Source organism: Cheilinus undulatus, linkage group 16 (genome assembly GCF_018320785.1).
Source record: "Cheilinus undulatus linkage group 16, ASM1832078v1, whole genome shotgun sequence".
Classification (NCBI taxonomy): domain Eukaryota; kingdom Metazoa; phylum Chordata; class Actinopteri; order Labriformes; family Labridae; genus Cheilinus; species Cheilinus undulatus.
In genome coordinates, this window is record NC_054880.1 from 5,858,238 (window position 1) to 5,870,732 (window position 12,495).

The window sequence follows — 12,495 nt, forward strand, 5'->3', positions numbered from 1 at the left end:
AATGGAGAAAACTGTGAACAGTGGCCTACCAAAATGACTCCAAGAGCGCATAGACGACCGTGAATTCTGCTCTCTACCAGAAAATCCTGAAGTTCAAGCCCACTTGGGTTCAGACCCGCCCACAGACTTGTCCCAGATGAACCCATGAGTGCTAGCATCCTAGCGCTAACAGTTACTTCATTTTGATGCAGAAATGTGTGTCAAGCTTTTATTGGGTTCTGATGTTAAAATTATTTATTACTGATATTTTTTCCGCACAGTTTTGCCACTTCTTGTTGCCACCTCCCCTCATTATCATGTATTTTGCGCCTTATAGGCCATTTCTGCATCTTTTATTTTTTTGCCACTTTAACCTATTTGTGCCACTTTTTGCCTTTTTTCCACAACTTTTCACTCATTTTTGCTGCTTTTCACCCTTCTTTTACAACTTTCCCCTGATTTCTTGATATTTCCCTTTCATTTTTTGCCCTTTTCACACTTTTGTAAACTTTTAACCCATTGTACCACTTTACCCCATTGTTACCAATTGTTGGGCCCCTTAAAACCCACTAGTGCTGCTTTTGCCATTTTACACCACTTTAACTGCATTTTTTACCCATTTTTTCTGCTTCTCTATCATTTTTTGCCTTTTTTCTGTGACTTTTAACTCATTTTACAACTTGCCTCCATTGTTTCCATTTTTTGCACCTAGCTACCCATCTTTACTCCTTTTAGCTTTTTTAACCTGTCTGTGTGGCTTTTCTCCATGGTTTTACCATTTCTAGACCATTTTGGGACTTTTTGCCCATTTTTGCTACTTCTCACAAGTTTTTGAACTTTCCAGCCCATTTTTGTCTCTCTTTCAAAGCATGTAACCACTTTGGCCACTTTACCCCATCACTGCCATTTCTTTTTCTGTTTTTTGCTGTTTTTTGCTGTTTTTTTGGCACTTTTTCTACTTTAAACCAGCATCTTTCAGCATTTGTTTTGACCACTTGTAACCAATTCATGTATTTTAGCCCATTTGTACAACTTGTAATCCATTTTTGCTGCCATTTGCCTATTTATATAACTTTCAACCCATTTTTGCCACTTTTGTCCATATTAGCCACTTTCTGCCATCCTTTTTAGTCCTCCTCCTCAAGTATTTAATTATTGTCCATCAAAGTTGTTTCAGTTTCTTACACATCATTTGTCCACATTATAGCCCAGATATGAAGTCGGAGACTATTTCCCTAAAGGTTTAGTTTAATGTGCCCATCCATGTTAACGAATAAAAAGATCATTCTGTTTTAAGAAAATGAGTTCACATTTTTAAAGGTTTTGTTGTACAACAGCATAAATAAATAAATGAAATCCATTTTTCTTGCTTTGATAAGGGTTATTTTCCAGGTTAAAAATAAAATCTGGTTATCATTTTAACTTTGTAACAGTCCGTGATTTAGCAGACCTCCATGAACTCTAACTCTAAATCTGGATGGGCACCTTTATGGTCAGTGGTTTTTCTGGCAGATCCACTTCTTGGTTTAAACCAGGGTCAAAAATTGGGAGAAACTCATTTTTCTGTTGTTGCTTCTTGTTTTTTTTTTTTTTTTCCTTTTTTTGACAGAAAATAGAACAGATGGAAGAACTAGCCTTTTCTCTCTCTTTTTTATTTTTATGTTAATTTGTTTTCCCAGTTCTGTGATTTTGTTTTCTTGTTTTTACCCCATTGGGGGTCGCGAGACACTGAGAGGGGGTCTCCAGATGCCTTAAAAAACAAAACTAAGAATATTTTTTAAATTACACTGTTGCAACTTTAAATCATTTTTACCAAATTTTAACCCTTTTTCACCACTTTTTAACACCAATTTTGCCAATTTTAGCACATTTTTGACATTCAAAACACATTTGTGTCAAATTTGAACCCTTTCAACCATTTTTCTGCCTGTTTTTGTCACTTCTAAACCAATTCTTGTCACTTTCTTCCTATTTTTCCCTCATTATTGCCACTACCACTTTTTGCACCCCTTTTTGCCCATTTTGACCGCATATATCCCATTTTTGCCAGTTTATATCAATTTTTCACCCCAGTCTTCTTAATTTCCCTCAGTTTTTTTGCAACTTAAAGCCATTTCAGCTACTTTTTAACCCCCTTTTACTGCTTTTTGTGCCTCGATTTTGGTTATTTTCTGCCTCTTTTAATCTAATTTTGCAACTTTTAGCCCATTGTTGTTCTTTAAAATCCTATTTCAACACCTTTTCTACCATTTTATGCCATTTTCACTAATTTAAGCAATTTTTCAAACATTTTAAATGTGTTTTGAACAAAAGTTATATTCTTTTAAGAAGTTTATTTACTCCACAAATGAATAGAAAGAGATATTTGCTGCTTTGATCAGAGTGGTCATTATTCAGGTCAAATATAAAATATGGTTTTCACTGCTTTACTTCACAGTGGACCATGGTTTTGCTGACCTCCATGGGCCCTCAGCTTGGCTGGGTCCCAGAATGGCTCATGAATGTTCATGGCTGTGTTCAACCACCTTCAGGTACAGTGAGGTCCCCAGTCTCTGGCACCTTTATTTTGGGGGTCACAGTGGATGGCTATATAGGCTTAAATAATGAAAGGAGGGCTTTTATTTTGAAATGTTCATCTTACCAAATGGGTCACATGATTTCCTTTATTTCATTAAAACAAGAAAACAGAATAACAGAATTGAAAAAACAACAAATTAAACCCCTTTCTGCTAAAATGAAAAATGAGAAAATGGCTTATTTTTCAGTTTTTTCCATTTTCTGTAAAATAGTAAAAAAAAAAAAAAATAAAAAAATAAACTAAATAACAAGAGTCTGGTTTCAACCAGTAAACGGATCTGCCAGATTATACACGGACCCTTTACCCGTTTATGGGCGGCCTTGCTTGGGCAATAATCCCACAAACACCAGTAAGTCCACCTCTTTGAAGGATGAAGGTTCTGGAGTGGTCCAGTCCAAGTCTGGACTTGAATCTGATTGAGATGCTGTGGCATGACCTTAAACAGGCTGTTCATGCTGGAAAACCCTCCTAAAGAATGGGACAACATTCCTCCACAGTGATGAGAAAGACTCAAATGTTTGCCTGCAGTTTTTGCTGCCAATAAGGAACAACCAGTGACTTTTTCCACGTCAGACCAGGTGAAAAAACTGACGTTTGCATTCCCCAGGTCATCTTTGACCGTTTTTAAAAAAGAAGAAACAAGGAAGGGGCTAAAGAGTTTTCAGGGCCCTGCATGGATGTTCTGTGTGGATGATGTTACCTCAGAGCAGAGGAGACAGCAGACTGACTGACTGACAGCGCGCTGAGAGCCGATGATTATTTTTCACTCTCTCCGTCTCTATCTTCCCTCCTCCATCATTCTCTCTTCAAACTCTAATTAGTTATCGTCATCCAGCCCTGAAACTATCGACTCACAGAGAACTCCAATCACACTGGCTCATACATCCATCTTTTTTATCAGCGGCCGACAGCCGGTGCAGCTCTGCCTCCGTACGATCTGTCTGATTCCCTCCGAGTGTCGCTTTGACTGACAACTGACCAAACAGAGCAGAACGTCAGGAGCTGATAGGATCGCTGAGCCGTACGAGCCGCACGCTCAACGCCGCTGATACCAGGAGCGCTTCACTTTTCTTCTCTCTGGTATCGTTCCTAGACGTGCTCACGTGTCGGAGCATGATCCAAACACACAAACGCGTCATCTATTGTCTGAGACAGGCTGGTTTATGAGCTAAATAAGATCAAATGGCAGAGTAATCACCGTCTCTGCAGCTCTACGGGCCGGTTCAGCCTGTTCTGGACTCTGGGTTTGGTGGAGCGGCATACTTATCTCAGAATTAAATTAGGCACCAGATGTTTCCCTCAGGATTTACAACAGTGGGGTCCTGTGTCCACTCAGGCCTGTTTTGCTCTCACAGCATCCATCACTTCAATTTCAGAGCCTTTATCTCAGGTACTTTCTGATATTTGTTTATAAAAGTGGTCTTAAGGTTCAGAAACATCCTTTGCTTGAGACTGTTCTCAGCTCATGGGTTGGTCTATCATTAGGCTAAGGGAGGTGAGGGCTTGGGGCCTGAAGACATGGGCTATTTGCAAAAGACATCATGTCTCCCACATGACTAGAATGAGGCAGGAAGGGATTTCTGCTTCGACAGTTGCTTTCAAAAATGCCAAAGTGCTGTGCTGTTTGTGACTACGCCAACCCGCCAAATTGGTAAAAACAAGAGCGACTTCTGAGTCCTGAAAGTAGTGTCACATTCAGGCAAAAAGTTTAAAAAGCTAACAGAGGATTGGTGACAGACATGGATTTAAAGTCTCCATCTAAAGCTAATGAGCAGCGTCACAACTCTGATCGTGCTTCCATCTGCTGACGTCCGTCCAGCCTCTCTCGCTGTAGTGGGACATCCGTCTCTTTTTAGAGATCTGGATCATTTGGTTCAGCTCAGACAGCCTTTAGGCTCCCAAACGGCTCTTCATGTGGTTCCAGTCTGGCTTTTTAAAGTGGATTAACCCTCTGAGACTAATGTTTTTCTATGATGAGAGGTGACATATGATATTAAAAGTTACATAAATTTTCAGCCATAAACTGTAGCCACTTCCTTTTCAAATCAAATATTGAATGTCTTTTTATCCATTTTCAATTTTTTTTTGGTGGTGTGGGCGCGGTTATCAGAAAAAAGGTTGGGAACCACTGGCTTAGAAGACTGCCACACATAGAGCTAATAGAAAGAAATGAACGGGACCCCCCCCCCCCACATGTAAGAAAAGCAGAGCTCCCCTAGGACCCAAGAGAGAAAAAAAGTGACACACTGCTGCCAAAAATCCACACATGGATTTAAATGTTTCACTGATAAAACCCTAAAAAAGGCCTATGCATGCTTGTCTTATCAATTCACCTTTGTATAAACTACTTAATAACTGCTTTGCCGTGGTTTTAGTCAATATTTGCTAATCTAATGGCAGCCTCACAGCAGACAAAGCCCCCCCCCCCAAAAGTCTTTGGTGCCCCACTTGGGGGTCCCAGATCCCAGGTTGGGAACCAATGGTTTACTGTGTCACACATAAAAATCTTGGAGTTTTAGTCTCAATTATTTTTTTGTTTTGTCTTTGTAGTCCTTTAAGTAACATTTCTGCAGCTCATATCCTCTCAGAGGTTGTCCTGAATAAAAGATGTTTAGAGCGTGACTGTTCACCACGGCGCTGATGTTTTACGAGCTTTTTAAGACAAAAAAGTTCAGGTGAGACAAAATGGTTAAAGAATAGCTGAGGGCTCTGAGGGTTAATGAGAAATGTGGTCCAGTTCTGATAAAACTGCCACCATACTAAAACTACAACCAAGCAGCGTTCGCCATCAGCCTCCAGTACAACTAAACCCCGCCCCTAACTACCGCCTTGTTCTCATAAAATGATGCTGATTGGTCAGGTCTGTTCTCAGACCTGGCACAGTTGTTTTAGCTTTGCAAGATAGCTCTGCCTGATGACAGAGATGGGATCTACAAGGTTAGGTCTACAGTCATAAGATCATCAGCAGATTCAGGAAGTCCACAGAAATCTCCACCAGTTGCAGGGGTGTGATAGGACAGGTTTTCAGAATGTGGAGATTGGTTCATTATGCTTTAAATTTTTCACTTTAGAGGCTTTTAATAAAAGTCAAATATGAGCATGCAGCCAGAAAAGTCTCAAACCTTGAACATCATCAGTCAGCAACCGTTGCTCTTCTTTGCTCCTATTTTCCATGTAGCTGAATAAAAACCATGGAAAGGACAGCTTGCAATGAAACTGTTGAACTTATTTATAGTTTCTTCTATTGACATGATCTTTTCTATTCAGGTCAGCAAGATTCTGTTTATATTTGCCATGCTGTGCAACACAGCTAGCTGTTGTTGTTTTGTTCATGATTTGAAACTAAATAAAGCTAAAAACCACACATGTAGCAGCTCAGGACGATCAATATTTATGTTTGCTGCCGGGCCACGACCTCTGCAGTCTGGAGCATCATTACTGGATGCCGGGTCATGTAGAATAAGGAGCTGTAAATCCCTATTTCGCTGTTCCATCTGTGTCCATCAGGGAGATAAAGTCTGCAGTCAGTGACTGTAGAGCGCGCTAACGCCTGAGGGCGTTCAGAGCAGAGAGCCAATCAGGGATCACTCAGAGCTCTGAAGAAACAGGAGGATATTTAACTGCCCTTGTATGCTGATGTCTTTTCTCTGTAAATGCTCTCAGTGCTTTACATGTTCTGTTTTAAACAGTCTTTGATTTACTCTAAAGTAAATGGTGCTTTATAACAATCCCAGTTACAAAAAAGTTGGGACAATATTTAAAATGTGAATATAAAAACAGGATGCAGTGATACGGAAATCTTTTTCAACCTTTATTCAAATGAATTCAACACAAAGCCAAATATTTGATGTTCAGAAGGATGAACATTATTGTTCTTCAGGAAATTTACACAAACTGGGAATTTGATGTCAGCAATGTGTTCCAGAAAGGTTGGGACAAGGGCACGAAAAGACTGGGAAAGTTGAGGAGTGCTCTAAAACTTCTGGAACCTTCCACAGGAAAGTAGGGTAACAGGCGAAAGTACCGTGATTGGGTATAAAAGACTGACTGGGAATTAGTCTAACAGTTTAGGAACCACATTCCTCCACATGAAGCTGCAAAGAGTCTAGAAGTTTCGCCCTCTACAGTCCATATCATCAAAGATGAAGATAATCTAGAGAAAGGCTGAAAACCAACACCATATGCAAATGACCTTTGACCCCTCAGATGGTGCTGTATCAGAAAGCGGCATCATTCTGTGACGATATTTCAACATGGGCTCGGGAACACTTTAGAAAACCATTGTCAGTTAACACAGTACACCGCGACATCCAGAAGCCCCGCCCACTTCTCTAGGCCCAAGCTCATCCCAGGTAGACTGACCTGAAGTGGGAAAATGGTGCTGTGGTCTGATGAGTCCCAGTACAGTTTTCACTTGTCGTTCTCCCCTCTCTAGTCCCTGTTTCCGGCTTCATCCACAGTCCCATCACTCTCTAATACCGTGGTGTCCAAACTATGACCTGGGGGCCAAATGCGGCCCTTGGCCCATTTTTATGTAAATTCTATAACATTCGTGAAAACTAGTCCACATTAGAGCATGAAGCTCATGCTTGACTGTAGATTTGATCTGTATAGTTTTGTGTTTCCTTGGGGGCTCGTCCGGGATGCTCACACATAAACGCTCATCTGTAAAACACAGAACAAAATACAGCTTTTGAAGACGGTATTTGGATTAGAGTGTATTTTACTTTCAGCACTAGGCAGTGCCTCTGTGCTAATCCTGTAAACAAACATTTTGACCAGATGATTTAGTGATGTGCTTTTTGACAGGACTTAAACTTTAAATTCTCTTCTCCGTGGAGGTCAGTCTCATTCTGATTCAGTGATAGTCAGGGCTCAACTGAAACCTCATAGGCCTTCTTAAAATCCTTGAAATGGTTGTCTAGTTATCAGCCATTAATTAGCTATTTAAGCATCCAATCACAAAGCACATCTTTATCTAAATTAGACTGACTTTAATATCATAAAGGTGAGGGATGTGAAAGTGGCCCCACCAGCCTTATAGTCAGGATGGAGATTCTTCCAAGCAAAAGCTGCAGAAAACCTCAAAGCCTTTTTTCCCAACACCATCCAGACTCTGGGAACGACAAACTGCACAAAGACAAACGGACGCAGGTTGTGTGATCCGTCTTTCTGGATTTAACCCTATAGAACCCATCTTCATGCCGGCGCTACGATTAGCATATTCATTTTTGATTGGCGGTAGATTTGAAACCAGATAAGATAGATCAATCATTCTTTTTTCAAATAATATCTGGGGAGTTACACTAACATTTCACACATTCACCATGTTTCAGAGCGCTTTTTCTTTGCAGTGATGGGTTTGGAAAAAATACACATAAAGCGTACATGACAAAAACCTTTATAAACGAGACCACGGGGATTTGCAGCACTTCCTACATTGAAATAAGCATCATCACGTTGTGGGCATGACCTGTCACATGATTCTATAGCCCCCCCCCCCCCAACAACAGGAAGTGGCGTATTTTCCAGATAAGATAGATCAATCATTCTTTTTCAAATAATATCTGGGAGTTACACTAACATTTCACACATTCACCATGTTTCAGAGCGCTTTGTTTGCAGTGATGGGTTTTACAAAAAGACTCAGACACACATCCCACACACACCAGACATCCATCACACACACCTTTGACACACTTCCACACATATGTAGTTATGGAGCAGCAAAAACCTGGTCGCGCTAAACGGTTTTACAGCTGGCGTGAAGCTTTGAACTAATTACAGCGTCAGATGAAGAGTCCAACTACTCATCTGGCTCGTTTATTTTACAGGTTACAAAATTGGCTTAAAAAGCAAGTTACATTCAGACTCCGAATACATTTCCTGTAGTTCTAAGGAATATTGTGCAACTATTTGTACATTTACAAATCTGAGGGATACAGCTGTGCAGTTTCTAAATTTAGAAATATATCAGAGCAAAAACAAAGACAATTTTTTTTTTTTGTTTTTTCTTTTTTTTTTTTTTTTTAGGTTTATTGAACTTTTAAGCAATTTATTGTAGTAGTTAAGACAGAAGTCAATACATCATTTTAAAACTTGGGCTATAAGGGTTATATTCATGTTAAGCAAATAAAAATACTCCCAAAAATTGCACTACCGTATGTAAAAATGAAGAATATATAAGAATATGTCCTGGTAGACTTGCATAATTGTAGGTTTTAAAGGGTTAAAGAGAGGAATGGTAGTCCAGAACACAGTCCAGCTGATTTTAGAATATAAAGAACAATGGTGAGGAGGAAATCCACAAGTAGTGATAGGCATTCATGTTAAAAACATCACTATAATCAGGAAAAGGTATAAAAAAGTAGACTCAGCTGGTGTCTTTATGACAGAGGAGGAACAGGACCCAGTAAAAACCTCCGTTTCTTAGAATCATCCTAAATATGCTCTTTAAAAGTCAAGTTTCCATAAAGTAAAAACCCTTTAATATTTAAGAGAATACAACTCAGTTTCCAGACGGTCTTATTTTAGCTGTTCTTGAAGGAGTTTTGGAGAAACTAGGAAAAGAGGGCGGGGCCTAGACTGGCCTGTCCACACCATAGACTGTAGAAAGAATTGGACAAACCCCATGTGACGTCAGTCGTCTGCGTACAATAGGTGGACTCAAACAGTTCTCGAAGCCCATTTGTGGACGCTTCCATATTAAAATCGCGGTCTCAACCGAACTTTGGATCAACCTAATGGCCCACCCACTAAGCGCAACTTCCTGTCAGCCTGCTAGCTAGCATTCCGGTTGACAGAAATGGAGCCTCTGCCTGCTGAGTTATCTGTCAATCAAATGAGACGCACCAATCAGCTTTCATCCTAAATATAATCCAAACGATCGTGGTGGGAGCACATGAAAACACTAGCTAATGAGACACGCTTGGTGTTTTGAACCAGGCTGTAAACCAGTTTATTTTGTGTGTCAAAACTGGATGTTTAACATGTGTCCAGACGGGACTTCCGGTGTTCCTGCAGCCAGCCTCAAGTGGACACTCGTGATATAGCAATTTTTTTGCACTTCTGCATTGGCTTCATTTTTTAGGACCGGAGGTTGCCGCTTGGTCCACACCTGTGTCTCATTGAAAATGTGAGGCAGATTATGAAGTACATGCCAAAGTAAAACCTGCACTGTTGAGCATCTTAAGATGAACAGGAAGCAATGATGGAACATAGCCATCCTGTCCCAACTGTTGCAGGCATCAAATTCAGAATAGGAGCATTTTTTTTCTAAGTATGTTGTCTTTGTGCTGTATTCAGTTGAATAAAGGTTGAAAAGTATTTTCAAATCACTGTATTCTATTTCTAATTCTATTTCACACTGTGTCCCAGCATTTTTGGTTTTAGGCTTTGTAAGGAATCTCGTCTGATGCTGCGTGGATGTCCAGGGCTCTGAGAGGACAGGTGAATCTTAATTAGTAAATGCGATGTGTTCCTGTTTTGCAGCTGTCTTCGGCGCTGATGTTCGACGCCGTTCACGTGGTGGTGAGCGCCGTGCGAGAGCTGAACCGCAGCCAGGAGATCGGAGTGAAGCCGCTGAGCTGCACCTCCCCGCTGATCTGGCAGCACGGGACCAGCCTCATGAACTACCTGAGAATGGTAACGCATGCACACAAACTCTCAGGATGTGGTAGTTTAAAGGTTCTGAATCAAAGAATCATATGAGGTTTAACGTTCCTCCACTAGTCTTCTGCAGCATGTTGCACCAACTCTGCATAAACCCAAGTCAGACTGCATGTAATTAGCATTATTCTAACTAAATCCAGCAGGGTTATTGCATGTAGCACCACCCCCTCCTGACCCATGGGGAATATCTGACCATCTTTAGAGAGTGGACATGTGAAAACAGCTGATACTGCTCAGAGGATCGGTTTCAGGTCTTAAAACAGGACTGAAGAGCTGGTCTGGCCTCTCTCTCCCTCCTCTGTCCTGCTGTGATTTTCATTTCCATGTTTATTTAATTTATCCTTGTCTCCTATTTTCCACTTTCTGCCCGTCTGCCACTTCTTGTTTCCTTCATCCACAGAGGAGCCCCCCCCCCATATTGTTTTTGTTGCTCCCAGTGCATCACTTCATCATCTCTGCACTGTTTTTGGCAGCATCCAGAGACCTCTCTCTCTCTCCGTCTGCCTCCGTCTCTCTGGCTGCAGACTTTTAGGATGTAATTCATCCTGAGTCATGCACACACAAACACAGATAATACAGTCACTATCATTCATACTGTAGGTGCACTCCATCGCACATTACTCACATAAACTCAGGCACCAGATGCACGCTCGGATGCACGCATGTCGTGCAATTCTCACACTCATTTGCACATTTATGCAAACACAAACATACCGACAGCTCCGTCCCTCTTCTCTCATATCTCTCCGTCTGCTGTGCTTCTCCTGAACAAAACACATTTTTATTCAGTCTTTATGTCCTCTACAGTCTGAGTTCATACATTCTGGTTTATCATGCGACATTAAACTGCTGGTTCAAACATTCCAGACGCTCGGACAGCACACCAGTTTGATTTGTAAAGCCTTCATGGTCTCCAGAGCCAGCCCTGCAGGCTTGCATGTTGGGGTTTGAAGCTGATTGTCTCCTGGTTAGCTAAATACTAACACACCAGTCAGCCACACGGGACCAACGTGGCACCTGTAATTATGCTGTCCCTAATGTCTGTGGGTGGAGAATTGAAGGACCCTTACCTACAGTTTCCACATAAAGCGAGCACGCCGCGGTCCACCACAAATTGTACTGTTGAGCTCATCACTCCCTCTCTAGTCTATCAGAGCATATCCACAGCCGGCGCTCCAAACCGGCAGCGGCGCATGCCTGGAGCGCCACTTCGTTCCGCTACTGCAGTGGTGCTCAAATGGTGTGCCGAGACATACTGGTTGGCCTTGAGACAAGTCTATGTGTGCCTTAGGAATTCGTCTGACTATACACTAGTACTACAACTATGCAACAACTAAAGACACCATAGCCAATGTCCTTGCTGCATGCAAACGTTAGACATTGCATTGCATCATGCATCACTGCATGCTAACTGTCCATCTGTTTTCTGTTAAATATGCAATTATCTGTCCTGTAAATTTACATGTAAAAATATGACATCTCATGCTTTTACTTAGAGAGTAGAAAATCTGAGGTATGGTACCTCCAACAGCTGTGAGCCACATAGTTTTGTCTCCATGTTACCACAAGTCAGACCATAAAAATTCATAAATGGATACAGAGAATATCCATGCATCACACTCCAATTTGTAAAACAAGCTAACAAGTTTTGAGAATGACAGAAGTGGAAGAAAATTAAGAATATCCTCTGGTGGGACACTCCTGGTTCCTTGTCATTCTCTGTGCAACCTCTTCCATTTTTACTTGTTCATCTCAATGCAAGCAACAGAGAGGAAAAAAGGACCCAGGTGACTGGGGATAAACCTGGGGCGCTGCAGTACATCACTCACATGGTGTCAGGATGCTACAAAAGGAAACTCTGTAACCAAACTGATTCTGGAGCCTTGTGTGCCTTGAGACTTCAGCTTGATTTTTGGTGTGCCTTGGGCAAAAAAAGTTTGAAAACCATTGTGCTACGGGAGGAAGTTGTTGTCAAACTTAGTCATATGATTAAAATGAGTTATTATTTTTTTTAAGCGTTAAGCGTTCAAGATTAATCACAAGTATTAACACGTTTATATTAACCGGCGTAAACAAACCGCATGCCAACTTTAATGGCCCTAATACTTGTTCGTATCTATGCACCCACTGCAGTGGAAAAATACTTTTAACATTAAAAAAATTAATAAAAATTCAGAACTTTTGTGAATAAATTAATATCTCTAATCTTAATTGTTGCTTTAATGTGCTTTTTTTGAAAATGCCGAGCTTCAATTGTAAACCTTTTC

General features: G+C 40.9%; 1 protein-coding gene across 1 annotated transcript in view; it reads left to right on the plus strand.

Moving 5' to 3' along the window:
• LOC121523757 (glutamate receptor ionotropic, kainate 5-like) overlaps positions 1 to 12,495 on the plus strand; it is a 141,509-nt gene that overhangs the window by 71,472 nt on the left and 57,542 nt on the right. Inside the window, exon 8 of the mRNA XM_041808776.1 lies at positions 10,049 to 10,201. Within this exon, the coding sequence (XP_041664710.1) occupies positions 10,049 to 10,201 (153 nt within the window). The remainder of the gene's footprint in view (positions 1 to 10,048; positions 10,202 to 12,495) is intronic.